This window comes from Gambusia affinis, linkage group LG21 (assembly GCF_019740435.1).
Source record: "Gambusia affinis linkage group LG21, SWU_Gaff_1.0, whole genome shotgun sequence".
Classification (NCBI taxonomy): domain Eukaryota; kingdom Metazoa; phylum Chordata; class Actinopteri; order Cyprinodontiformes; family Poeciliidae; genus Gambusia; species Gambusia affinis.
Window position 1 is genome coordinate 9171509 of NC_057888.1, and position 27760 is coordinate 9199268.

At 37.9% G+C, this 27760-nt stretch overlaps 2 protein-coding genes across 3 annotated transcripts; one reads left to right on the top strand and one right to left on the bottom strand.

Annotated features, from left to right (window-relative positions):
• Positions 1-15: 15 nt before the first annotated feature.
• Positions 16-9433, top strand: pcolce2b (procollagen C-endopeptidase enhancer 2b). Of its 2 annotated transcripts, XR_006369482.1 has the most exons (10): positions 16-225; positions 460-568; positions 1516-1771; positions 2998-3122; positions 3582-3718; positions 3826-3989; positions 5762-5845; positions 7778-7945; positions 8291-8474; positions 8751-9433. XR_006369482.1 is itself a non-coding variant. In XM_044104816.1 (9 exons), the coding sequence occupies exons 1-9, from the start codon at positions 101-103 to the stop codon at positions 8419-8421; spliced, it is 1299 nt and encodes a 432-aa protein (XP_043960751.1). In that variant the 5' UTR covers positions 16-100; the 3' UTR covers positions 8422-9430. The 2 variants fall into 2 exon arrangements, 1 of the variants encoding a protein (XP_043960751.1); XM_044104816.1 differs by having other exon boundaries at positions 8291-9430.
• A 356-nt stretch (positions 9434-9789) lies between these two features.
• Positions 9790-26796, bottom strand: trpc1 (transient receptor potential cation channel, subfamily C, member 1). The gene is made up of 13 exons (XM_044104705.1): positions 25728-26796; positions 25093-25247; positions 24540-24641; positions 24208-24410; positions 22118-22249; positions 21613-21808; positions 20299-20635; positions 18019-18158; positions 17120-17269; positions 13105-13298; positions 11721-11922; positions 11249-11443; positions 9790-10306 (listed from the first exon to the last, which is right to left on the bottom strand). Exons 1-13 carry the CDS (start codon positions 25891-25893, stop codon positions 10079-10081), a joined length of 2400 nt encoding a protein of 799 aa, XP_043960640.1. The 5' UTR covers positions 25894-26796; the 3' UTR covers positions 9790-10078.
• Between the last annotated feature and the right edge of the window lie 964 nt (positions 26797-27760).

Consider the following 27760-nt stretch of genomic DNA (forward strand, 5'->3'; position numbering starts at 1 on the left):
ATTCATGTGCTCGATCTTGCAGTTGCTCAAACTCCCCACAGAAACTCCTGGGCACACCAGCCCTCTTCATCGCCGCCACAAATTCAGCCGTTTGAGCGCAATGCCACGGAGTGAAAACAGGCGCACCGCCTGCTCTGTTCACAACACCATGTGGAGGACATGCAGTATCTTTTGCGCATGGACTCTGCTCTTCCTCACAGAAGTCTGTGCGCAGTCTCAGCGGAGGTATATCTTTATTTTCTTATTATTTCGAATGTATGTAACAGAAAGGGTGGCGAGGACGACAGGAGGGGTTTCGAGAAGAATATTCTGCAATCTAAGCTGCCTCTGGTCATATAATTAAGCGCCATATATGTTTTTATTTGCTAAGAACTTATTAAAATTCAGATCACGTTCTGTTTTTAAAAAAAATCCTGTTTTGTTATAATGGCATCATTATGTGTAAAATGTCTCCTTCAGAGCAATCTTTCCATGTGGCGGGAACATCACAGGGGAGTCTGGAGTCATTGGAAGCCAAGGTTACCCAGGAGTTTACCCTCCAAACACCAAATGTGTGTGGAGAATCACAGTGAGTCCAGTTAGCTGCATATTTACCTGTTTGTTAACCATAACTTAGGAAGATGATGGAGAAAAAAGTTTGATAGTTCCAAAAGTTCAAAAGAGTTGAACTAGTCAAATATGACAGATCTAACTACTAGTTTCATTCTAAAAATACTTCTGAGCAGCCACTCAGAAGTATGCTCAAACTGTTCATCTGCACAGTATGTTCCTACCAGCTCTGCATATGGAATGTGCAGAACTGGTAGAAAAATGTATCTTTTAAGAAAACGTTTCCAGACTTTGACTGGGCCATTTTAACACTTAACATGCTTTGATCTGAACCATTCCCTTGTAACTGTGGATGTATGTTAAGAGTTGTGTCATGTTATGTGGTGAGAGGTGGTGAGGGAGACGCTGTGGACCCACCTTAGTTAAATGAAATGACAATTTAATGAAGTCAGAAATCCAAAATCCAGGCAGCAAAGAATGAGCAGGAGGCTAAAAGCTCAAAACTGGTAGCAAGTGGTATAACAAAACCAATTTCCATTAATGAAAACCAAAAACCAGGAGTTATTGATGTATGATATGAAACCCAAATGAAATGCATAGAAGCAGTAAAATACCACATTGATTAGGCAGTTTGCTTTTTCCATTATGGGCTGTTTGGAACACATTGCCAACTGAATTTAATCAGATTTCTGAAATTAGATTTAAGAAATCTGATTACTTTAAACAAAGGTTAAAAATTGGATGAAAGACTAAGCTGCATTCTTTCACTTATTGTGTCTTGACGCAGATCACATTTGACGTGGAAAATATTTGTTTATTATTATTAATAAATTATTTGCATTGGCATTTTTTTTTTTTTTACATTTTTCTAACGCCATGCACTAGACTGTATAGAGCAAGTAAAACTGTCATCATTAAAAAATTTACTTTTATTGTGTTCTATGCCATGTGAAATTTTCAACCTAGGTTCCTGAAGGGAAGGTGGTCGTACTGTCATTTCGCGTCATTGATCTGGAGAACGACAACCTTTGTCGCTATGACTACGTGGATGTACACAGTGCTCATGTCAATGGGCAGAGACTTGGTCGTTTCTGTGGGACCTTCAAGCCCGGATCCCTCGTGTCCACAGGCAACAAGATGCTCCTGCAGATGGTGTCTGATGCCAACACTGCTGGCAGCGGCTTCCTTGCGGATTTCTTTGCTGACCATCCTCGTGAGAGAGGTAGGCAAGAAGATAGGAATATGGTTATGGAAGATATATTCTGACAACGACTGCCTCAGGTTTGCAGGCTCGTAGTGAGCACTGTGATGGTGTTGCAAAAGAAGTTGCTCTCGAACTGTGTAAGATAAAGGGATCCTAGACCATATCAAATCAGGACGAAATTTTCTTTCATTCATTTCCAGATTGTAATGAAAAAGAAAACAAAGCTGACACTTTATCTTTACATTGTTAAACTGTGCAAAAGCTAAAAATGAAAATGTCTAAATAGGAAATTGTTTTTTACAGTTACATTAAATTTCCTTTTTTTTTATGTCTTTTTTTTTTCAAACCCATGAAACCCATGAGTTGCTGGCTGAGAAATCACTGATAAGAGTCAATAAAAAAGAAAAAGAATATAGTGCAATACAAGTCCTATTTGAATTAATTGATTTGTGTTTTACTTTTTGAAATAAAATTTATTTAGCCCCGATGTCAAAGAAAGCATCAAAATAGGAATGCTAAATTAAAATAGGAATGCTAAATTAAAAGCCAACTTAAGGATCGAATTGTTTCATGATTTGTGGAACATAATAAAAAGGCCAAAACTTCTAGAATGTTTGAATGAGTCTGGAAAAGTATGGAGTTTTGAAATGTGAACTAGTTTGTACAATGGAGATGACCTTACTTGTTTAGAAAGTACTCTTTGCATTTTAGCTTTTGGTGTCTAAACTGTCCAGTACAGGACTTGAAAATAAAAGTTCCTGCAAAGTAACCTAGAGGTGCATGTCAGTTTTTACTCTCAGCAAAATGTGGATTTTCTCACTGCTGTATTTTTTTTGTTGATGTAGTTCTTCTGGGGAGGAATTCAGTTAAAAACCACAGTCTAAAGTATCACTTAGAGATAAATGAGTATTTTTCTGTTTGATGTCTCATCTACTGTCTTTTTTGTGGAATTTTAATGGATGGTTCCTTGTACTTAGCCATGTTCACAGCTGTAATGGACACCATCTCAGTATCCAGTTTGCTGGACTATGTCTTTATCGTAGCAACAAAAATAGGTTCATATCTGAGAAAATGGCATACTCTATTTTTGTAACAGTGGTCAAATTCTTTTCGCATGCAGAAAAATAAGTTCAAAAGTTCACACTGACTGATTTCATTTTAGAGGAACTCTTAAGTAATAAATAACATTTTTTAAAAATCATCCACTGAAAAACAGTATGACATTTCACCCTCTGTCTTCATAGGTGACCAGTACTGTGGAGGCAGACTTGACAAGCCGTCTGGGACTTTCAAAACACCCAACTGGCCTGAAAAGGACTATCCAGCTGGTGTCACCTGCTTCTGGCATATAGTGGCTCCAAAAAACCAGGTCAGTCAACTGAAACTACAGAGGCTCCACAGAATATATTAGTCCATTAATTAAATACAAAAATTGCAACACATCTGATATCAAGCATTTACATGTGGGAAATTAGACTAGGAAGTTTGGGGTGCAGTATCCAATATTTAGTGGAAGGAAAAATATGGTAGTAAAGGAATATAAGATATTTTCTAAGAAACTGAATTTTGAGTTTTTTTATTGCCTAAGAAACATAACTATTAAATTTATTTGAACTGATCTACTAATATATATATATATATATATATATATATATATATATATATATATATATATATATATATATATATATATATATATATATGTGTGTATGTATACATAGTGATATTCGAATGAACAAATGTTCCCTTGAACTTTGGGCTGTATCCTTTACTTAGAAGAATGCAGGGCTATAAAGACAATTCATCTGTGAATTATTTACTGCTGCAGATCATCGAAGTAAAGTTTGAGAAGTTCGACGTGGAGCGGGACAACTACTGCCGCTATGACCACGTCTCCATTTTCAATGGGGCAGAAATAAATGACGCCAAAAGAATCGGCAAATACTGCGGAGACAGCCCCCCAGCGTAGGTGATTTCTGTCATGCAGAAGGTACTATTTTCTAGTAAAAATCTCCATCTTGCGACTTCATCTCAGTTCATCATCGATCCTTCTTCTCTGCGCTGCTCTTTAGGCCAGTGTTCTCGGAGGGGAATCACCTCTTGATCCAGTTCCTGTCCGATCTCAGCTTGACTGCGGATGGCTTCATCGGACACTACAAGTTCAGACCGAAGAAGCTGCCCATCACCACCACAACACCAACCTCCACCACACAGCCAGTCACTACTAGGCCCATACGTACGTACTAACTTGATTCCTACGAGAAAAAAAAAAAAAAATATATATATATATCAACTAAAAGAATAGTTGGATATCCAGTTGTTGACCTAACTATCGCACATTTCACACTTATTGGGAACACTTATTTTTTGATGCATAATCTCACACTAAAAATATAGAAAAATACAACTATTAATTGGAGTACATTTATTAAGTAGATTAAAATAATTAGAAATAATTGCTTTCAATAAACAAGAATATTTTTGGATAGCCCTATTTTGCTTATAAAACAGTATTTAAACTTTTTCTTGAGCCTTTAGCTTTTCTTTTGACGAATGCGGAGAGGGCCATGAAAGAGTGTTAATTTTTTGACTGTGGTTACCCTGTTCAAAAATTTGATGGCCACCTATTTTCAGTTTCCTGCTAGACTTTTTATTTCAAAGAATGTTTGATGCAAGACAAAGAGTCCCACAAAAATCACAGGTTCTTCACAATAGTTTACATTTTTCAAGATATGAATTTATTGTCATTTCACATCAAACTCAATTGGAGTATTTGTTGCCAAAGAACTTGATCTTAACCTGTTCTTACAAGAGCGCACAGCTTCATTTACCATTTGAGTAGTGTTTGTAAAATTCCACGTTTGATGAAAGGTATAAAAAAGTGGTTCTTCCTTCTTAAATAATAAGTTGGCACATAGTTACAAACTAGTGGTTGTTATGGAGACTTGGTGACCTCAAAGATGCTGCAGTTCCTGCCCTCCCATAAGCCAAGAGAAGTTTGGATCCTCCTCCAGCTTTTTATTATTTTTTTGGTCATAGTTGTTTTAATTTCTTGATTGGGACAGTGTGTGCTGTAGCAGTGGAATGGGCCATCCGTGCTTTGATTCCTGAACGTTTGATCTAGGCTGCTCGTCTTTCTCTGTTATCCTTCCATCCACTTTCTGATTGCTGAAAACTCAGGCCACTAACGTCACATAATCTAATTAAAAAAAAACTTCCACTATGGAGGTTTTTTTTTTTTTTTTGCATTTTTATAGTGTGCAATTTCGCTGCCACAATAAAAGATTGATTTATTTCAAGGCTTTTTACACAACTTTATCAGGAATACCAAGAAATGTTGAGGACACTGTACTTTGATAGTCAGTAAGTGTTACAGTATGATACACTAAAAGTAATTTTAGATAGAAAAGTAAAGTGAAAAGGCACAAAGTTTTTTCTGAAGAGAAAACACAGTTTCGGATATGGAAAGTCCCCATTAGCAGCATATATTCCACGAGAGCTGATCCTAAAAGTGTGTGTTTGCTACCATTTCCCCTGAGTAAACTGGAGATTAAACAAGTTGACTTGCAGTGAGGGCAAGGGTCTGTGCCCACAATTATGGCTCATTTTCATATTCAAACACTCATTTTCCCACACACTACTGCTTTTTCCCTTAGTCAGGCCAGGTTATTTTGGCAGACCCCCCAGGTGATGATGTCATTCTGCGATACTGCTTTTTGTTTGTTTCATCCTCCCTGCTGTGCCTCTTTCCAGTGAAAACATATTTAATCAGTCACCTTGTATTTTCTAGAAGCCACATTTCTTCCCTTTATAGATTCTAACTTGAAAAACAGATGTTTTTCCATTCCATTATTTTATTATTGGTCTTCGAAGTTGACAGTGAAGAGAGTATTGTGTAACTGAAAGTATCCAGTGAAGAAACCACAAGAAAGCAGATGTAGCCATAACTTATATGCTTGCATCAATGGTTGACAAAACTTACATGTGCATTTGTGTGCCCCCCTCCAGCTCTGAAGTACTCCACCGCCTTGTGTCAGCAGACATGCAAAAGACGAGGAACCCTTGAGAGCAATTACTGCTCCAGCAATTTTGGTGAGGACATCAATGCAAGTTGTGGTTCATATAACCCTCATAAATGACCCTAATTAATAGATCACAGCTGATATTGACTTGCCAGGGTATGTAACGGGTTGTGGAACTATTGCAAATATGCTAATCCCAACCAGCCCTTCAGCTGAGGATCAGTATATCAGCTGAAGTTCTTGACAGCCAACTCCCGCCCCGTAAGTAGCTGTTTACAGTCCTGATCATGTCCTCTCTCTTTTTTTTTGGTCTTGCAACTGAAAGACTGCCTTGATAGGCAGTCAGAAACTGAAGTACTGTACACATTCGGTGCACAGTAACCTCCAGTATGAACATAAACGCACCCACACACCTAGAGCCCGAAGGTAACTTGGTGTAAAGCAAACAGACTGTGAGATGTTAGCTGCATACGTGTTAGATCTACACTTGGATTTGAGCCAGAAACCGATGAGCAAACGATGTGGAAAATATCCCCTGCATGTTGTGGTTAGGGGGAATTTAGCTCGTGATTTTAGAAGTGGTGAGACAGTAGACTGAAAACATTCTTGTCTAATCAATGTTTTAAGTCTTAAAACAGCTGGTGTTTAATCTAGTTCAGTTCTCTTTCATCCGTCCAAAGTGGTTCTCTGGTCTGTGTAACAGCAGCAACCGACTGAGAAAGCCATTCTGGATATTCTCAGCTCTGTCAGTGCACACATTGTGGTGCCATCAGTGTAGAGAGTCCAGTTTTTTTTCCCTTTAGGTTCTCTTTATCTATGATTCCTCTAGGGTCACTGGCCAGCCATTACTGTATTTCCATGAGTCTGAACAAGAACACCGAGCCCTTCTTCTGGAGGCTCCAGTCAGACTAAACAGGAAGTTATTTTAACCCCCACTTCATTGCTTTGTTTTAACATTGGGGGGAAGTGGAAGCTTTGCTTTATATTAGAAGATAATTGGTTTCTTATGGACTTTTTCTGGAGATGAGATCTGATCTTTTAATTTCACTGCATTACTAAATGCTTTAAATTTCACATTATGCACTCAATCATGATCACTGCCAAGACATAAATAATAAATAATAATTGATAGAATTATCAAGTTACAAACAATTACTTGAATGTATATATTTGAGTCTACATGTGTAATTCTGAGCCCTGAATGGATAAAAGAGAATCTGAATTAAGATCAAACTTGCTGGGATCCTGCTGGAATGAATAAAGTACTTCTATTCTGTTCTATTCTATTCTATTCTATTCTATTCTAAACTTATGCTGCTGCTTCTTGTTCTTAAAATAACTTTGCAATGTTTTATGTTTAATCGTGAAATCATTAAAGAAGATAGGACGGTTCAAAGACACAGTTAAAAGCTCAACATCAATATGACAGTTTATGCACATAATGGGTTTATGTAAACTTCTCAGTAAAACTGTATGTGACTTTCTCTATGTCAATGACACCTCTGGTATTGTATTGTTTGACTTTATGAAGGAGCTTTATAGATCATGGCTGACAAACAGATTTGAAAAAGGCCGGGCGGGAGGTGTTGTGACTCAACATCAAATGTTCAGAGATGATCTTGCTAACTCACAATGCCACTTTTACGGCTCCACTGCACTTCAAAGACAAGATAATAAAAGAACCAAAAAGATTATTGGACAAACACTGTCCTCATCTCGTTTATTAATAGATAAGATGAAGCAGAAATTTTCTGTACTGCAGCTGTTAAATTCTTAGCTTACATTCCTTTTTTTCCCCCCTAACCCCTCCTTGTCTACAACAAGAAACTTGCAGTAGTCTTCTTTATAAAAACCTTCAGTATTTAACTTAGAAAAGTTCTCATTGCAATCTAAAATAAGTAAAATTGTTTCAGAAAGTACACATGCAGAACTGCATAATTATTGCAATTTAAGCACTTTTGCTTGCCATCCCTTATTCTCCTTTCTTTTCTGTCTGTGACAGTGATAACTGGAACGGTCATTACTGCAGCGATGAGAGGAGGAAGCATGTACGCCACCATCTCCATCATCAATGTGTATAAAGAAGACAGCCTGGCAATCCAGCAGGCGGGGAAGACAATGAGCACCAAGATCATTATCCTGTGCAAAAAGTGTCCATTAATCAGACGAGGTATGTGCTTTGATACTGCTGGAATTAAATCACCTTTTCTCAAATGTTTTTAAAAAATGATGTTATATAAATGCTCATAGTTACAATGCAGCTCCTGGTTGACTGTTTTAAATAACAAATGGCTTTGAGTTTGCCTCCTCTGCTCCCTTGCCGATCTATCCAAGGCGTTAGGTAAGCGGCAGAACTCACTGTCCAAACAGTCAACAACAAGTAAATCTGTTTATATGTGTCCATATAAACATAGGGCATACAGACCTGCCACACGCAGACTCTCACGTCGGGCCTCCCTGAATGTCTCTGCCGTTCCGCCACTGCATTCAGGTGTTTTTTGTGTGACCTCACCAGGCTTGAACTACATCTTCATGGGTCAGGTGGACGAGGAGGGCCGGGGGAAGATCGCCCCGCACCACTTTGTCATGGCCTTCAAGAAGAAGAACCGAAAAGGACTGAATGTTCTGAAAAACAGGCAGTGCTGATCTTTCCCCGTTGCGCTGAGGATCTCCGCTGAGCTGTGGATGCAAACAATTAGGCAGGAAATAAAGCTCCTTTTCAATTACACAAAACCAAAGCTGGGTGCAGAGCTGGCACAGCAAAACAACATATCTGAACGTTTCATTAAATTAAATGGTAACACACATTGGTTCATGTATTAGGACAATTTCTTTTGCCAACTGGGCACATACAGCATTGAGTAATTGCTGGTTGTCTCCTGTTTATAAGAACAGCTTGTCATTTAGTTGTTTAAACTGTTTAAACTAAGATTAATAAGCATAAAATGAGTTCAAATTTCTCCTTCTTTCCACAGATTGTTCCCTGCATTCCTGTCATGATTCTCACAGAGATTAAATTGTAGCCACTTTGAAAAACATTCCTCCATTTATTTATTTATTTTTTTGGTTGCACATCTGTTATGGTATCCCCATAGTGGCACTTTCATTTTAACACGAATCCAAGCTACTTTTTAATGTTTTACAAAATTAAAGCTGTGGATTATAATGTGAAAAAAAGCTTCTTGAATTTGACATTCTTTTCTAATATCTGATATGATTTTTTTCTTTTACAATCAGCTAAAAATATTCTGTTTAGTTTTTAGGAACAGTTTAGATGTTATAAATGTGGTGACTAAGGTGCAATAATTATTCATTCTTTTAAAAATGGATTTCCAATTTTATGTTAAAATACTGACATTTATTGACGCAAACCACCAGTATCAGCTCATGTCATTTAAATACTGTCATCTTTTTTTAAGACAATTATTTTCATATAAATAAGATTCTAAATATTATTTATAAAGCATTGTTGTTATCCTACCTAATAAAACTCTGACATTTTCCTTTTGTGTGTCTGTTTGAAGCTATTCCCCGTTTAGCTTGGTGGTGGGTCAGGCATGCGACATGTGACATACGCATGGACTGCTAGTAGACTGTTGCTAGAATTGATGAACAGAACAGCTGCAGGTTTTTGTAGACTTCCTGCATTGTGCACCACATATTTGTAATAGGAACATAGGATTGAACTCTTTTAAAGCAAATACACAATGATCACAGAGTTGATGTTTTCAACCCTTCTTTTCTTCCTCCTTTCCTTACCCCCTCCCTTCTTTTTCACAGGAAATGCTATTTTTTCTAGTTTTGATTATTATTTAGGCAAACACATTAAGGAAAATAGGCGAATTCACTTTTTAATCATGTTTATAGAGCTTTTTTTTTTAAAATGTCCTCCTCTACATCAAGGGTGGAGCCCCAGCACTCCCTATGGACCAACACCCACTGCCTTTAAGTAAAATTATTAAGGAAACACTCTAGCTTTGTCTCACATATTTAAGAGAGTCATCACCAAGAAAGTCCAAATCTTCCACAAATCTTTTATTATTTTCCTGTTGAAAAGAATGGCTTTCTTTATTTACAAAGTAAAGGTTACATAGCTGAATAGAGAGGAGGCCTGAGTCTTGAGGCTTTTGTGAATACATATTTCTTTAATAAAGGTCCTGGTTTTAAAATTACCCCAGAGACTTCAAAGAGCAGAGTTATTGCACATGCTTGGAGGAATCCCAGATAAACATGAAGCAAAGATTTTATTAAGAAGGAAGGAAGAGAAAAGAGTCTGCTTTTGTTTGTTTTTGTTTTTTTTGCCTTAGTTCCTTGGGTAGAACATGGCGTATTTGGATGTCCGGAAGCCCAGCAGATCCCTCATCTCGTTGCGAAACTTGGACAGGTCTTGGCGTAGGTCGTTCAGATTTTCCACCGTGGCTTGATCCATGCTCTGCATCTTCTGCCTCGTGGAGGTCAGGTAGCGGTGTACTAGACAGCACATGATTTTCTGGTAGTTCTCATCATGCTTCTGTTTCAGGTTCTTCCACTCCTGCAAGGTAACCACACTGACTGACTTCAGACTCATGGTGAGACATTGTGGAAACCATAGATATCTAGTTACAGTTTTCAATATCTTCAGAGGTCATGGTAAAACTAATGTGGACACACTGTTAGCTTTAGTGCTTTAAATATTGGAAAATAACATCTGGTATAAACATTATATCTGTATAAAAACAAAGAGCATGACAAAATGTAAGGTCTGTAAAAAACTAAGTGCACCCGTTCTGCTTTAATAAAAAAAATATACAGATTTAAAAAAAAATTCTATATGGTGTAAGAGCAAAGATAGCAGCCATGTGCTACTTTAAATTAATTAAATTAATGAAATACTCTTAATGATTAATTGATAAGAAGTTTAGTAAACTACTGAAATCTGTGTAGCCAGGTTTCTAATCTAGCAGAACAAGCCTCAGAATTTTGTAAAACTATAAAACCACCGTAATTGCTTAACCGTAGCACACCTATAGCACTTATACTAAATTGCTTACTACAAGGGGCATGCTAAAAAACACTCATTACAAAAAGGAAAGCACATATAGTTTTAAGATGGAGTCAATTTTGGCACTTTTTAAGCCCTACAATTTAGTTGGCTTTCTTTCTTAAGAGTTTTTTTTGACTAAAACCTCCATAAACTTTGTATAGGCCTGTTTCCAAAATAATTAAGGTCCATCATCATTTTACAACAAAAAGGATAAGTTGCAAAAAGTGAAAGGCGAAATACTTTCCTTATTCAGCACATTAAAAGTCAAAATTTATGATGGTACAATTAGAAAACGACTGAACAACTGTGCCTTGTTTGAAAGGGTTGCCAAAAGTTACTTAAATTTGCAAGTAGTATCTGAACAAACGTCAAGACTAATGTAAATGCTTACTAAGAATATAGGATGCTAAGTTTTATGATGACAGGCATGACTTTGATTAGCTTTCTCACCTTGAGACTGTTCTGTCTTTTCACTTTGCCCTTTGTAGTGTGAGAACAGATCCACTTCCTCAGGCTGGTGACCAGGTAGCAGACGGTTTTTGGCGAGGTTAGGACATTGAGTGGTGGGGGCAGGGTACACTTGTCGTCAAAGTAACTGAGCCACAGTTTGGCCCGTGCAAACTTCCACTCCTTATCCTCATGATTCTACATAAAGCATAAAAAATGACCTTTCATTCTCTGAAGTTTTAACTGTTCAAGTGAAACTACGTTGTAAATGCAAAATCGCCAGTTTAATCTAATAAGAATCAAACAATTATTCAAAAAACAAACAAAGAAATCATTTGCCATCTGTGAAGCATTTCAGGGTGACTTGAATCAACATCTATTATTAACAGTAAGTGAAAGCAGATGCTGCTTTCAGCTCAGAGATTAACTCAAATTGCTTGAGACAATAGCTGAGCCAAATGCTGTTTAAACTTACAGCAATTTGTCTGAAACTTTTATGGAGCATGGCCACGAGCAGCTTGGTCAGCACGATAACCACTACGATGTTGTAGGTGCCTATGATTAGGGCACCAACAAAGGAGCGCAGCTCCTCTGTGTAGCTGATGCGGGTGACGAAGAGCGCAACGTGCGCCAAGGAGAAAATGTACCAGAATAGAGCATAGCAGGTCCCCATAAACCTGGAAAACAGAGGATAATAGTACATAAATACAAGTATGGCTGCCGGCCAAACATCTGGCACTAATAACCACTTTTAACCTAGCTATAAATTCCAACCTTGTAGCCATCACTCAAAGCTGCAGGGTGGATGTGCTTGCTGAACCAGTGTGTTGGAATCACTTTTGTAGTGGAAAAAAAGGTGTGGTTTTATTCTAGAACCTAAGTGCTTAAAAGTGATAGAAAAAAAACCAAAACGTTTTTACCTGATCTTCTCAGCATAATACATAAATAAATCACATCCTTTTTGTTTTTGCCTGTTTAAAACAGAAAGATAGTAGGATAGATGGCCATCTGGAATCTGAAGGTGCAATTGTCTACCTTAAAAAGAAAAATGACTGTTTTTCCAACACAAAAATTACCTTAGTCATGGGAATATGACAAAGCGATGGATGGTCACTAATTGTCAAGAGAAATAATGCAGCAGACTCCATACTTTTCCCAAGAAAGCAGATGATTTAAGAGGCCAAATATCTTCCCACCCACCAAAGGCTGTCTCTCTGTTTAAAAACATGTATTGTCCCAATAATATGAAACAACTGGAATATTAGAATCTGCAAAAATACAGCACAGTACTGAGGGACAGCAGTGAGACCATTAAGGTGACCACATGCATTGTATCTGACCATAAAGTTCATTAAGTGAAAAAAATACATTGTATATAATCTTCCTTTATTTATTTTTTTTGTTTTTTGTAGAAAGGTGAGATTTTCATCTGGAGCAGGAATTATATTGCTCAGCTGGCAGAAATACATATTTTTTTTCATTTGAAACTGTCAGAAATTACAGGTAATGAGTGCGATTTACACTCCTGGTTTGGGTGTAAATGCTTTCCAACCCACAGCTTGTTTGCCTGAACTTCCTCAACTTCACTGAAAAAATTGGCAAGTAAACGACAACTTTTTAACAACACATTGGAGTCTTTGGTATCACTACTTTCTTCTTGAGTGGAAACAGCATGGATATCTGATTTTGGACATTTAACAGTTTGAAATAATTTTAGAAATTATGATACATATCCCCTTTTTTCAATGCTAAGTTCTCTGGATAATTTCAACTATAAACAGGAATATATACAAATAATTTGTATATAATTTTAATGATAGTAATCGTTGTCTTAAAACTAGCTTTAAGTTTGCACATACGTGTGAAATGCATCGTTGCTCTGTTGCTGGCAGAAGATGCCCTCACAGTCCTTGGTTTGTTTAATCTGGTCCTTTGTGTCTTTAGCGTGGTCTTTTCCATAGAGCTGGGTCAGCCCAATGGTGAAGGAGAATAACACAAGCAGGAAGAGGCCCAGAAACTTTCCAAACTCCTGCAGCATCTGACCCATGGAGATCTGTGGGACATTAATATGTTATTCCAGTGCTGTTAACTCAGGTCAGTCAAAGAAATATAACACAACAGTGTTATTGTAATCTTTAGTTCTACATGCTAGAATGAATAAACAGAAGTATGCCTGTAGAATATAATGGACTTAAGCAACATAATAATATAAATATATCTGCATAAATATTAATGACCAGAGATGAAACAATTATGTTTTTCCCGGCCAATACCAATTTCTGGTGTTTTTTGAGGTTCAATGTGCCGATTCAGATTTTCTCCCCAATAACACTTGAACTGTAACGCATTTGAAAAACACATAAAAACATACACGCACACACAAACACACACACGCACTCACAAAAAAATAATAAAAATAAGGCAAAAATGGTTGTGGGTTTGTTTACAGATGGAGAAGTTTTAAATCCAACAGAAAATGATTTGTTTGTCAAAGCATATGCCCCCAATCTTTAGCTGACTTTTATTTAGTGAAAATAAATGCATCAAAGCACACAAGTTGATGTGCTCACATACCAGAAATAATGTGAGTTCCTTATTTTGATGCTTTTAATTAGAAGAAGAAAACTAAATCAATATTTGACACAATAATCACAAATCAAAACTAATTAAAGAAAAAATATTATTTTGGTCTCTAGCTAATTAATTGATGTATATCGGGAATAGAGTAGACAGATTAGAATAAAACAGAATAGAATACCATAAGACAAGTACTAATAAACAATATTAATTGTATATACAACAAGTACAAATTTACAATGCATGTAGTTCTAGAAGGATTGCTAAAAGCAAAAAACAAATAAAAACATGGCTCCACAGCAAACTAAGCAGAATGTTTTGATCCATCTTTATTTATTTATGTACCCTGGTTGCCTATTTTTACATCTTTGTTTTTGCAAAGCACCAGTGTTCACACAGGGAAGTGGAAAAACAGCTTCCTTGACAAAGAAGTGTGGGTGCGTGCACATTCCCTCATGTCCTGTGCACATGAGGGAAAACAAAGGGGACAGAAAATGTCCTCAAAGGTTACTGGAAGCCTGCTATTTCTAAATCTATGTGGCCCTATCGGTTAGAGAGGATGCTCAAACAAACAAGCTTGTCACCGTAACAACATCACAAGCCTACAGTGTTTCCAGAGTGACCGCTCTGCCTGCACCGCGGGGTGAATGATGACCAGCGTGTTTGAGCAGAAGGGCAGGTCTGTTAGCATGATTTGTTCTCTTGTCATATATAAATTCCCACTATGTACATGGGGGATTTAAGAGCTGAGTTGAGGTTGTACCCTTCCTTGGCAAGCATGACATAAAGCCCAGTTTAGTAACCGTACAAACAGAGACGGATGTAATTGCCCCTAACATTGACTGAAAAGGCTTAATGTGTAGCTCAAACACAGTTTTCTTGATTATATATTAAAGTTTTATGGCAATCCTAGTAGAAAAAGTAAAAAAAAAAAAAAAAAAGAAAATAAAAAATGGAGGCATCAATACAAGGGGTACTGGTGACGGGTGGATAGTTGAAAATTCAACTATTTTAAAACTTGTCAAGACATTTTTTTTTTTTTGGAAGGGTCATTAAGGTTTTGTGGTTCAAGACAAAATTTATTTAGCAGGAGGCAAAAAAAATCTCTTTGGGTAGTATGGGTTGCAGACCCCTGTCTTAGATGCTATCTCCATGCCCCAGGGTGTTCAGGAGGTATGCCAGAAAAACACAGGGTGCCATCAAAACCATGAAGGTGTGAAGTTTGCTAAACTCTATTGGGACTTTAACTGGAACTGTGTGCTTGGATTGAGACTAAGACAACCTTTTAACAGCAAACACTCCATGTGGGCCTGCTGTAATATGTGTTAAAGCACTCCTCTGTTAAGTACAACGGAGGATCAGTGACAATATGGGTGTGTTTGTTTTCTAGAGGCCCTGAGAATCTTGTTATTGTGCATGCTATCATAGACCGTCTGAATAATTGTACTAGTATTTAGCTAACATTTTTAGTCTGCAATAAAACAGCATTTTGTTTAGGCTTTTTACACACCAGTGTTACTTGTAAGTTTGGAGGAGCATCTCTATAAAGCATCATAACATACATACAAAGAAGAACAGGATGTTTCAGTGTGAATATTGGCAATTTTAACAGTACATTTTCTTTTACGACTTACAATGTAATCTCCCCACCGCAATTACTCAGAACCCTATTAAAATAAGATATATTGCATATCTAGGCCACAGCTTGTGTTTGTACTCTCAAGCGCATTCCTGTATGAAGTTAACCATCAGGTATGATGGATTAATACCGTCAGTGAGGTTAAGTCTGAGCCGCGAGCTCACATCCAATCATCCTTTCCAAACTCAGCATTGGGGGGAAGTATGACCACAACCCCCATAATCATGAGTCACTGTCTGCATGGAAAAGGGGGGTGTCTGGGTGTGGCTGGATGGAAGACTGTCTCGGTCAGATATCATGAGAGTGCTGAAATGTGTGGGTGCGTGCACATTTGTTGGGAGAGGAGCGTCTGCCATATGAGTACAGCGTCTGTTTCCAGAGCTAATCATTTTTCCATTCTGCCAGGCCACGTGTTGATGCATGAGTGAGGCAGAAAGATGGGGAAGAGATGAAGCAGAAAGGCAAAAGAGATCTAAGCTGGAACCTGCATGTTTACTGCTTGCAGTGGGGAATTAGTGTTTATTATCCAACCACAAACTGTAACCAAGATTTAATGACAGGAAGCTGTTCCTAGAAATATGTCAGTGCATACCTAAGGACTGCTTTACGTAACACAGAACACACACATAGTGGGGAGAAAATAAAACTCTAGACATCCAGAAGGAATCTAGACACTGGTTGTTTTTATAAATCTTCCAAGAAGGCAATGTAATGATTTAAAATCAGGGAGCACAGATGGCCCTGAAATAACAGAAGAGATTCAGTGGAAAATGTAAAATCCAGATTACACAAGCTGATGCTTAGATTTTAATTGTTTTAATCAGACCAATTGTACTGCTAAAAAATGTACAGATTTCCATTGAAAACTAGCAAGACTAATGAAACGAATTAAAGTTTTCATGGTCAGAAAAATGTGTTGAATGCCTTTTGCTTGACTCTAACTTACAGAGCCACGAGAAAGTATTCTCAAGCATTGGACTTATATATACATAATAAACTTAAATTTCCATGTATTTTAATAGAATTTTATGTGATATCTACACAAAAAACCAACCATCTTCACTCTGGTAACCCTAAATAAAACCAGGTTGTCTTCAGAGATCAGAACATAGAACTCAGTTTAATATAATCTCAGAGTGTATTGAACCGATCTGTGAATGCCTCATTTTGTTAGAAAACATCAGTGAATAATCTGCATCATAAAGATCAAGGAATACAGCAGGCAGAACAGGGATAAAGTTGTGAGAAAGTTTAAAGCAGGGTTAACGATTAGCTCTGAACCACCACAAAATCTGATCCATAGGGATAGATGACACAAAAGCAGTTGTCCAAAGATAATGGGTACGCAATGGTAATGTAAATGACAACAATTTGTGAAGGTCTAGTACGGTTTAGTACGCTGAGTCATTTTATTAACAAACAGGACAAAAAATCATCCTCTACAAAAGTTCTATGTGCTTCTAGTTAATGCCTCATGACGATGTTATCAGGCAGAATAACACAGCTGGTGTGATATTTCGAATGGGCTTGCCCTCGAGTTATCACATTTACAGAGAGCGGAAGAGAGTGGGCGGTGTGATCGTCTGTCTGTGCAAGTGTGACAAAAATATAATAAAAAACAAAGTAGCTTCATATTCCTTACATAAGCGCTTGCTAACCTGCAGTGGCCCAAGAATGGAGCTGGTGGTGTACATGAAGAAGAGTCTCAGGTAACTGAGAACGTTGGCGAAGGCGAAGAGGCCCTCAGCAACCAGGATGGGATGGAAGGCGTCCCAGTTCTTCCTCTCTGTGTCTGGATCATTTTTGAACTGCAGATCAAGAGAAAACTGTCTTAAAGGCGGAAACTTGTGTCAGGAACATTTCAGTGCTTTGAAATCCTAAACCACAGATAGTTTTAACATAAATAATAGAACCATCTTAGGGCAACATTGGTCTTATAAACAGGACAATGTGGATTTTTGGCACCCCTTGAAAATGTGCAAGGAGCCTGCGTAGAAAAATCTATTTTTTTATTTGAGTATACTTACTCAGTTGGGAAAAAATGTCTTCACCAAGATGACCAGAAGAAAAAAATCAACACTTTGCTTTTGATTAGGGTATATTGATTTTTTTTTCAACAATCCAATATTTTTTTTAGAGGGAATCCATGATATTACACAGAGACACATTCCTGTTAGCCACTGGCTTGGACGAGGACCCATAATTTGCTCCCACACACAGTGAAGAGAATAATAACGGAGAGAAAAATGATCACCGTTAGTTAACTCTTTTCTCAGAAATACTACAACTATTCATGAGATCCTTGTAAAGCTGCAGTCTGATCAGAACACTTTATCTGCTCGGCTACATCCAGCCTCCACTCTCTTCCCTTCCTGGTCCATTAAGAAAACATAAAAGATCTACTGTGTCAATGAGTGCTGTTGCTTTGCACAGCTCTATTCATGATGCATGGTACTGCTGTTTGCTTCCACTTGGTGGCAGCTTCAAAAATAAACAGCAAAATAACCCTGATCTTAGCTATGTTTACGATTTAAAAACTAATGTAATGTGCTATTACCTTGCTATGAGCAACTATTTTAAGAGTGAAGGTTGCCAGGTAGAGAGAATTCATCACAAAACTGAGCTGGTTCCTGGACTCTTCCAGAAAGTCTTCCAGACCTTCGTACCACAAACGTTTCACGTCCGACCACACCATTCCTACAAGGGTGCAGAAATTGACCATCAGATAGACTCACATAACAGACACAGTGATTTTTGCAGCTTTGTGGAACATTCTTTCAGATTAACCCATAAATCATCTCTCAGATTGAGCCATAGGGGAGATAAGGGGTAAGAGAAAAATTGGTATTTAAAGAGAAGAAAAATGTGTGTCCAGTGGGATTTAGGGAACCGTGTGGCATTTAACAAAAATGGGAAGTAGCTTTCTTAAAAAAAAAAAAAAAAAAAAAAAAATCATTAATTCTGCATATAAACAGGTTATAAAAACAGCCAATGTGTAGTTATTCTATACTATGATTCAGAGATGACTGATCTGTCGGGAGTTTAAAAAGGAAACCAGCAAAGTGACAGCCTTTGGCACAGAAAACCCTAATAGCTGTTTCTTTACCCACTCATTGTGTATGAGAAATCAGACACACAAACACAACATGAGAAACATTAAGACACGTTCATGCAGCCGAGTGCAAAGCCACACACACACACTCTTACAGCATCTGATTTCTCCATTAATGGGAGGCAACAGGCTCAAGGGAGAAGGAGAAATACGAGAAGACGGGTGAAGCAGGAGACAAACAGTGAACAACAAAGAGCAGAAAAAAATGATTGCTGGGTGTAAAGATCAAACTCATGCAGGGAGTTTGATAGCTGCTCACATCCTGCTAACAAAATATTTTAGAGAAGGGCAATCATGGACACCTCTATTCTATTTGCCTAATAGAGGATGTTGTATTAATGCAACAGGATTCTTGATGTGCAGATCACATCTTTACAAATAAAGCTTGACAAATACTCAACCAGATTTTGCAATAGATAAAGAATTATTTCACCTCTGTGGAACACATGCACATGCATTTCACTTTTTTGTCGTGACTCCACTGACGTCAAATTGAAAACTTCCCAACATCCATTTCTATAACGTTTAACAAATTAATCTCTCTGCGTCTTCTACAGAATTCTACTACCTGTCAGGTGCTGTTAATAGAATGATTTATCAACCAAATGGTGAGCAGAATGAGACGTACAACACAATGAACTAGGGGAAAAAAAGCAGGATTTTACAGCCACTTAAAAATATCCCAGCAAGAAGCCAGAGCCATTAACGAGACCCAAAGTGCATGATGATAATGGCTTCTTGGCAGATGGGGAAGGTAGGGAGGAAGGTTGCTCTCCAGAGACAGTCCATTTATAAATGTGACTTTTTAGCTGCCTCTGAAAAGCAAGTAGGGGGGTATAATTTTGGTGTCTTGCATAAATATTCATGCTGCAAGAGCTGGAAATCTTTTACTTTTCTAAATGTGTATAATGCATTTTATTAGGACATAATGTGATGGACCAAAATAAAAGTAGAGGGAAAATAATAACATGTTTTGCAACTGTGGTGTGCAGTTGAATTGAGAGCCCTGTTAGTCAGTAATTTACTAACTGCTGGTTTGTAGCTACAGCTGCCCTGGGGCAGACTGACATAGGCGAGGCTGCAAAATTGACTGTCGTGAGTCTCTGGTGTTGGCCAGCCCTTCTGACCAACACCAGCTAACAAGTTGGGTGAGGTATCTTGCCCAAGGACACAAATTACGAGGGTGGGCAGACTGGGAATCAAACCGGCAATCCTCCCTCGACAAATACACTTGACAAATAGATATTTCAAATCTATTTGACAAATCTATTTGAAAAATAGACAAATAGACTTGACAAATAGATTTGAAAAAAATTAAATAGTTAGATGTTGTCAAATTTTCTTTGCAAAATAATTAATAATCTGTCAGATGTTTGTGAACATCAGTTTTAGTGACTCGATTTGTGTTTGGACTTTGAATAGACCATTCAAGTCCATGATTACAAGCCCATGATTATTTTTTCTGCGGTAAACTGAATCTTTCTTGAAATCTAAGTTCTGTTGCATCCTCTAATAGATCTTCTTCCATATTCTCATCACCAGCTCTGACCAGCCTACTTGTTCTTGGCAAGAAAAGCATCCCTACAACATGATGCTACCACCACCACTCTCACCATGTAGATTATGTTTAAGGAGATGTTCACCATTAGCTTTTCTCTACACATTTCAGACCTCTTTTGTTTGTTATGTATTCATACCAAACCACACACAGGTAAGATACCTTACCTATGATCCAGAGGATCAGCAGGTAATCAATCATCTCGAGTGCAGGGCCCATTGTGTTCTTCTTGCCCTCATTGTAGACCAGAGAATACAGGTTGAGCAGCAGCAGAAAGCTGAAATAGGAGGCGCTGTGGATGATGAACTTCACGAATGGCGTGTGGATTATCTGGCCGACTCGGGAGCGGGGCACCAGCAGGTAGCACACAGAGAGGAGCGGCCAGAGCAGCGCCAGGCTCAGGACCGTGCCCATCTTCAAACAGGTGTGCTTCCGTCGGTAGCTGGCCATCTCTCCAAACCAGACGGTGTTGAGGAACTGCTGACAGTTGGACTGAGCCACGAACTGTGAAGATGGACAACACAGGAAATTACAGAAATAAGAAAAAAAATTATACATATTCATATACGTTATACATAATTATACACCAGATAATACCTGCTTTTTAAAGTATGCTTTAAACTATGGTTAACTTTGTGTCAATCAATCCCTTTAAACCCCAATGAAATATTGACATAGTCATTTAATTACATGTGTTCTCTGATTTACTGCACCTTTTGAAAAAAAGAAGTGAGTAGTAAACATACTTTTCATTAAGCCCACAGTTCTGTATTAAAATGTTTTTCTTTTATTGGTCTGATTAAATATTGTAATTTTAATGTCATGTTTTCATTAGCTGTAAGAGGAAAATCATCATAATTAACAGCAATAAAGGCTTGAAAACACCAGCCTGGGTGTCATTAATCTACATAATGTGTTTCACTTAGTGAATTGAGTCACTGAGATTGAGATTGAGATTTTTTTTCCATAATATTCAAATTTCTTGATTATGGCTATAAACACAACTTTGAGAGTGTAAGAAAATATATAAAAAAACATTTAAATAGTGTAAATATGTTTACAAGGCACTACAAGTTCAGCATTTTTGCTCATGCTACATAAATAGCTATTAAAATATTTTTTCTCACTGATTCTTATGTACTTATTTCTTGTGTCCAGCTTTATATATAACTGTATGAATGTTTTATTCTAAAGTAGGAAGCACAGGGCTGATAGCTGTACAATACAAGGCACATTTTTCACACAGAACCTTGCAGGCTATAAATCATTTAGCAGCTTCAAATTTAGACTTTAAGGTTATCTTTGACTGCTGTTGCCTTAACACCACCAATACTTTAAACTTCCAAACTTTTGTTCCCTAAAGACAAGTTCACAATGTGGTGCTGTAGCACATAAATATGACAGCAAGTACAGTGCAGGAGATACATAGCAAAAGTAATGACATCTGTAAGCTTTGGAGTTGCAGACTTTCTCTAGCCTACCTCTTTTTGGTTGTACTTGATGGCCAACTTAAGCCGACTAAGGTTCATGCGCTCCTCCATCAGGCCCCTCTTGTCAACATGATCTTCGCTGGAGGTGTGATTGAGAATTACTTCCAGCTCTCGAGAGTTTCGAGCCTGAGCCAGAAGATCCTTGGCAAACATTTTGCACTGTTTCGCCAGTTCTTCGTAGTCATTCCTACAGTAGAGATAGGTCTTTAAACACATCCTGTTCAGATCTATGGCTTATTATAGCATCATTGTTTATGCTGTAGGGAGAGACCTGCACAGTTTTTACTTTAAAATTCCATAGATTTTTAGACTGAAGTAACAGACAGGCCCTGCTAGGAGCACATTACTTACAGAAGTAACTGTGTTATTTAACAATTTTTTTAAGGGATAAATCTAAAAGTGAAAGATGAATTTATGGCAATTTATGGCTGGACAAATTACCTGAGAGTTAAATAAATTGACAGAGAGATGGCTAATGAGTAAGTAATATTTTCACCTGAATTCAACCTCGACAAGGCTGAGCTCCTTCAGGTCTGCGCTAAGCTCAAATGCTCGTAGTATGGGGTCCTCCTCGGTCAGCATGATAAGAGAGGGGCTTGCCAGGCAGCGGTAGATGTCGAGTCGGAACCTGAAGGACAAAGTTAAATAAAAAAAAAATTAAAAAAAAAGAGGATTGAAGTTGCCCAGAAATGAGAATTCAACTGAAGCAGCACATAGCCAATACTACGGCACATGTTGTACAAACTAATTACAGTTAATTAACTCTGTATAACTGCTTTGGTGTGCAGTTACATATCACAGTTGCTCATTTAGAAAAATAAAAACAAAGGTGCCATAAAATGAAGGAAAACAACAACAAAAAAACTCCAGTAAATACTGTGGCATAATTTAGTACAGATGTATTTCCCAGTCAGCCTAACTACATGAATATGGTAAAAAAACAAAACAAAAAAAAAAAACCTCTGATGAACGTTAAAGACAATTTGCAGTTTTGCATAAACTTGCAGTTGAATGTCACATCAGGTAAAAAAAAAAAAATAATAATTTTAGAGGGTTTGTTTATTGTCCCCCTCAAAGTGCATGGCGGGAAGATAAATATGGGTTGTTGTAAAATGTTAATCACTGTTCCAGTCATTTCACTTTCCAGAATATTGCTTTTGCTGGAAATAAGAAGGAAAGTTTAGGTAAGAGGCTGTTTTCTTTTATCCATTTGGTGACTTTTTCAAAGGTCAAGTTGCAAACTGAAAATCAGCAGGAATCCCTTTAACAAAAAAAGAATATATACATATATATATATATATATATATATATATATATATATATATATATATATATATATATATATATATATATCCAGCCATCCATTTTCTTACACCCTTCTTCCCTAATGGGGTCGGGAGGGTTGCTGGTGCCTATCTCCAGCTGCATTCGGCGGGTTCACCCTGGACAGGTCGCCAGTCCGTCGCAGGGCAACACAAAGACATACAAGACAAACAACCATGCACACACACACTCACACCTAGGGAGAATTTAGAGAGCCCAATTAACCTGACAGTCATGTTTTTGGACTGTGGGAGGAAGCCGGAGAACCCGGAGAGAACCCACGCATGCACAGGGAGAACATGCAAACTCCATGCAGAAAGACCCCGGCCGGGAATTGAACCCAGGACCTTCTTGCTGCAAGGCAACAGCTCTACCAACTACGCCACTGTGCAGCCTATATATATATATATATATATATATATATATATATATATATATATATATATATATATATATATATATATATATATATATATATATATATATATATATATATATATATATATATATAAATGGTGTAATATTTATATTTTTAAATCATTGCATGTGCAAAAAATGGCAATTGGAAGAAGTTGAAGATCTTAATAGTAGTCATTATGAAGATGACAAAGAAAGGATGCAGTAAAACTTTCAATCAGCATGAAATTTGCTGAGCTACAGATGCATCAGTTGTTATAATGTTACAGCACCAACCACAGTCCTGCTACAAATGCTTCAAAACGAAATGTTAAGGCTCAATATTCTCAACAAGCAGAAGTATGCTTTGAATAAAATAAACATTCAGTTTTCTAGTTGCTTGAATTGAACCTGCTTACAGCTCTGTGTTGCTTGGAAGAGAAGCCACACATTGATTCATTTAGACTTCTGTATGGGAGAGAAAATAAAATTGCCCAGCAGAATAACTCAGTGAAATCACATCTTTCAATCCAAGATGGAATCCGAAAGCAACACATACCAATTCTCCTGGGGAAAACGCAGTGGTTTTCTTTCCCTTTTGCTTAAGTTAGACTTAAAATTTCTTTTACACGTCAGAGTAAAACAGCTACATAATACAAACACTATAAGCTGTTTCGTGCTAAGCAGAAAAAGTGACACATTGCATCAGTAGTCCTCTGTGTTGACAGACATAAAATAATTAAAAGTACAGATAAATGCATTCCTGCTACACATTTTCTGAAAATGATTGCTTTATATACAATAAGCTATCATAAAAACACTTTATGACATTTTTTAATGGCTATAGGTCACTGCATTGGCATGTACCTGGAGTGCCTTAAGCTGTCCTTCTTGTTTTTAGCATTGCACAGCATGCACTCGCAGCCTACAGCGTGAGGCCGAGGGAGGGAGATATCCTGTTTTAGCAGCATGGTGAGGATCTCATAATTATTTCTGTGTGCTGCCAGGATTACAGGAGCCACATCCATGGTGGTGGAGTACTCTGGGTTCTGGATCCGCTGCATTAGTTTCTGAAAAGCACAGAAAGCAAGTATTAAAAACTTAAAAAAAAAAATAAATAAATAAAAAGACATGCTGTGGTATTCGGTTATTTGAGTCTGGAAAGATGTTTCTATTAGCTGCAATAAGAGGGGACTTACAGCGATAGAGGGCTTGGAGGAGCGTCTTGGTCTGTGGTTGAGGAGGATGTCCACAGCACCCACAACCTCCGAGTCTATGGCCACAAGCAAGGCATCTGTGGCCTTCCAGAAAAACAATTTTAGAAAAAAGAGAGGAAACCCCCCCAAAAAAAGCAGGCAGAGTGAAAGAAAAAGATAAAGTGCTTTGCTAAAGTACTCATACCATTTACTGGCTTTTCATATGTAGCCTACCTGTTTGAAAAATACCTCATTTAAACTGGTTGCAGAAATTTTCCGGGCATTGCCAAAGGAAGTTATTTATAGGCTCTATACTTGATTGGACATGAAATTTACCTGAGAGTGTTATACCAAAGAAGGTTTGGAATCAGCCATTTGCAAGTTAAATATAAAAGGTGAATAACTACCAAAAGAAGAATAGTTATCCAAGCACATTGATGTTTGTGTTAAATGGGATCTATAAATAAAATCTTAACTGCATTGTAAAATATACAAAGTACTCCTGGCATAAATTCAGTGACCTGCAAAACAACACTTCAGGTCATTTCTGACATACCTGGCAGCCGTGCTCGAGCAGAAGCTGCAGGATGTCCAGGTTTTCGTTCTCAATAGTGATGGTCACCGCATCCCGGCCCAGCACATCCACACAGTTGACGTTGAGCTCCCCGTGGCGGTTCTCCTCCAGCAGCTTCTTCACCATGTAATAGTCACCTAAGAAGACAAAATTGTTCATAGAACTCACAAATGGCTTTCAAGTGACTCTTTCAAAGATGTTTAAGGAGACACCTCCAGACGTCAGCAGTAGATACAAGGAGAGTGGTGAGACAGAGCAGGAAGCAGCCTCCTAAATCTTTGCTTAACAATAACATCTCCCTCAAAGCAGAGTAACAGCTTCTCCGCTGTGTTTACAGAGGCTTTATATGGTGAATTTGTGAACTTATCAATGACTCGTTGAGAATGCCCATGCCTCTGTGCTATTTGACCTGCGTTTAACTCATCAGCTTCATCTCCTTGTTAGGAGCTGTGGAGATTCAGCAGATGAATCCTGCAACATGTAGACAGTTACAGCTTTACGGATTATGTTCTACTGCTGGCCTGACTGCATCACTGCAGGTAAATACGAGCTTCTAGAACATGAAAAGCCTAACGTAGCTCAAAAGGGGGGGGGGGGGGGGTAAAAGATGGGCGAACCTTTCTCGCATGCCAGCAGGAAGAGCTTCTCGTCCAGCGTCGTCTCCTCTTTTACTTCTCTCACGTCTTTCAAGGCCAGGAATTTGTCGGGGGAGGAGGTATCCGTGCCCTGGTACAGAGCTGCCATTACGACGGAGAGTGAGTACGGCCAAGCACTGATGTGCATCCCACTAGAAAGCTGCGACCATCACACGAGAAAGCCCGTCATCATCATTTTCACTATTATGTGTGGTTGGACAGTGGAGGAATCCTTCCCGAAGCGAGTCGCAGCAGAACGGAGGCAGGTTTACAGCGTCGTCATCAGGAGAAATCTTCATGTGTGGTCAACACACTCCGAGGCGTTGCGTTTTCTTTAGTACGTCTAACTACAACCTTCTGCTACCGAGTATCCGACCTCAGACTCGATTAAACTGATTTAACAGAGACAAATGTCTGCTTACGCCAAGAAAAACAAAACTGTCATTCTTTTCGCCGTGTTTACACGCACCATCTTCTGTCCCACATCGCAGGTTTGCTTATGGGATCTTTTTGGTCCTGATGCTGCTGACGAGGAGGCTACTGCGCATGTTTCCTCCTCCGAGTCGCACGCTCTTCCTCCGTGCACGCGCAGCGCAGTGTGTGACTCAGAATTACGTAACAGTGCTGCTTTGTGCACTGTTTGTGCTGACCGTAAAGGCTGTGCAGAGGCAGAGACTTAATCTGTTATGCAGCAAAAAGCGCACAATGGTACAAGTTATTTACAGAGCTTTGCTACAGTATTTATGCACCCTGCATTTATTTGCAGTTTGTACAGTTAAGCATCAAACCATCCTTCTTTATATACTATTCGGAGTAGATGTACCTGCTACTATGTTGTGCATATATTAAGCAAATATTATTCTAAAGTTGCTCTTTGATTGCAGCGTTTGGTTTGTTAGAGGGATTTCTATGTAATCGTGCCTGCATTTCTTTTCTTCTTGCTCAAAACATGCTTTGAGTTGTCAGACAGATCTTTCTACAGTGCACAGTGACTCCTCACAACACAGAGAATATTCTAGAAACAAAAACAAGCATTTTAGTGTGTCTATTTTTTTATTTTTATTATTTTTTGGAGGGAGAGGCATTGTTTAATTTGCCTTTTAAATTCAATTTGCTGAAAAAAGCAAATTGAACTTTTCACAGCTTTCCTTCAGCAAAGACATTTTTTTTTTTTGCCTTTATTTAATAATGGGGAGTTTTGTGGATGCATGGCAAATATGTCATCAGACTCTTGCCATTTAGGTATGGATATTTTTAGCTCCTCGTTTGTTGCTTCTGTGAATAATGTTTTCCTCACAGGAGAACATTTAGATGGTCAGAAATGATTTGCTAGATTTGCAGTTAGATGATTTTTTTTTTTCATAATGAATTACAAATTAGCTATACTGCAGAAACTGTAATGCAGGCATCGAATTGCCTTGATCTACGTATCATGTATCTGTGTCTGTATCTATAAACTAAGTGATAAAGTAATTTAAAAAATGGATAAAGCATTGCTTCTTGCGGTGTCCTAAGTTTAGGAAGCTGTTTTATTTACATTCCTCTCTAACTTCATTCCATGCTTGGCTGGTGTGTTCCTTGATCTTTCCTGTTTTTTTTTAACAATGATCTCTAACCGATTGTTGAACCACCTTCACAGAACCTGCATTTATATTTTAATTAATATACATCCATACTTACACACATGCATTCTTTTTAGTGGAATTCCTTTCATAGTAACAGAGTAAAAGAGACTGAACACACTTATCAAATTTTTATTAGTAAAAAAGCCCAAAAATTGCAGTGCTCGGTATTATTATTATAATAATATATTGTTCCTTACATTTTACTGCATTCAACTACTTCTACTACTATTTCGGGTTTTATACTAATTTCTGCTTCTGCTAATCTGTGCTGTATCTTTGGCTAAATGTAACTCTTTAGCAAAACATTTCTACAATGTATGACTCTAGCTTTCTACTGATTTTTCCCCCTATTTCTTATGCTATGTTCTGCTGTTTCTTGGATTTTCTGCA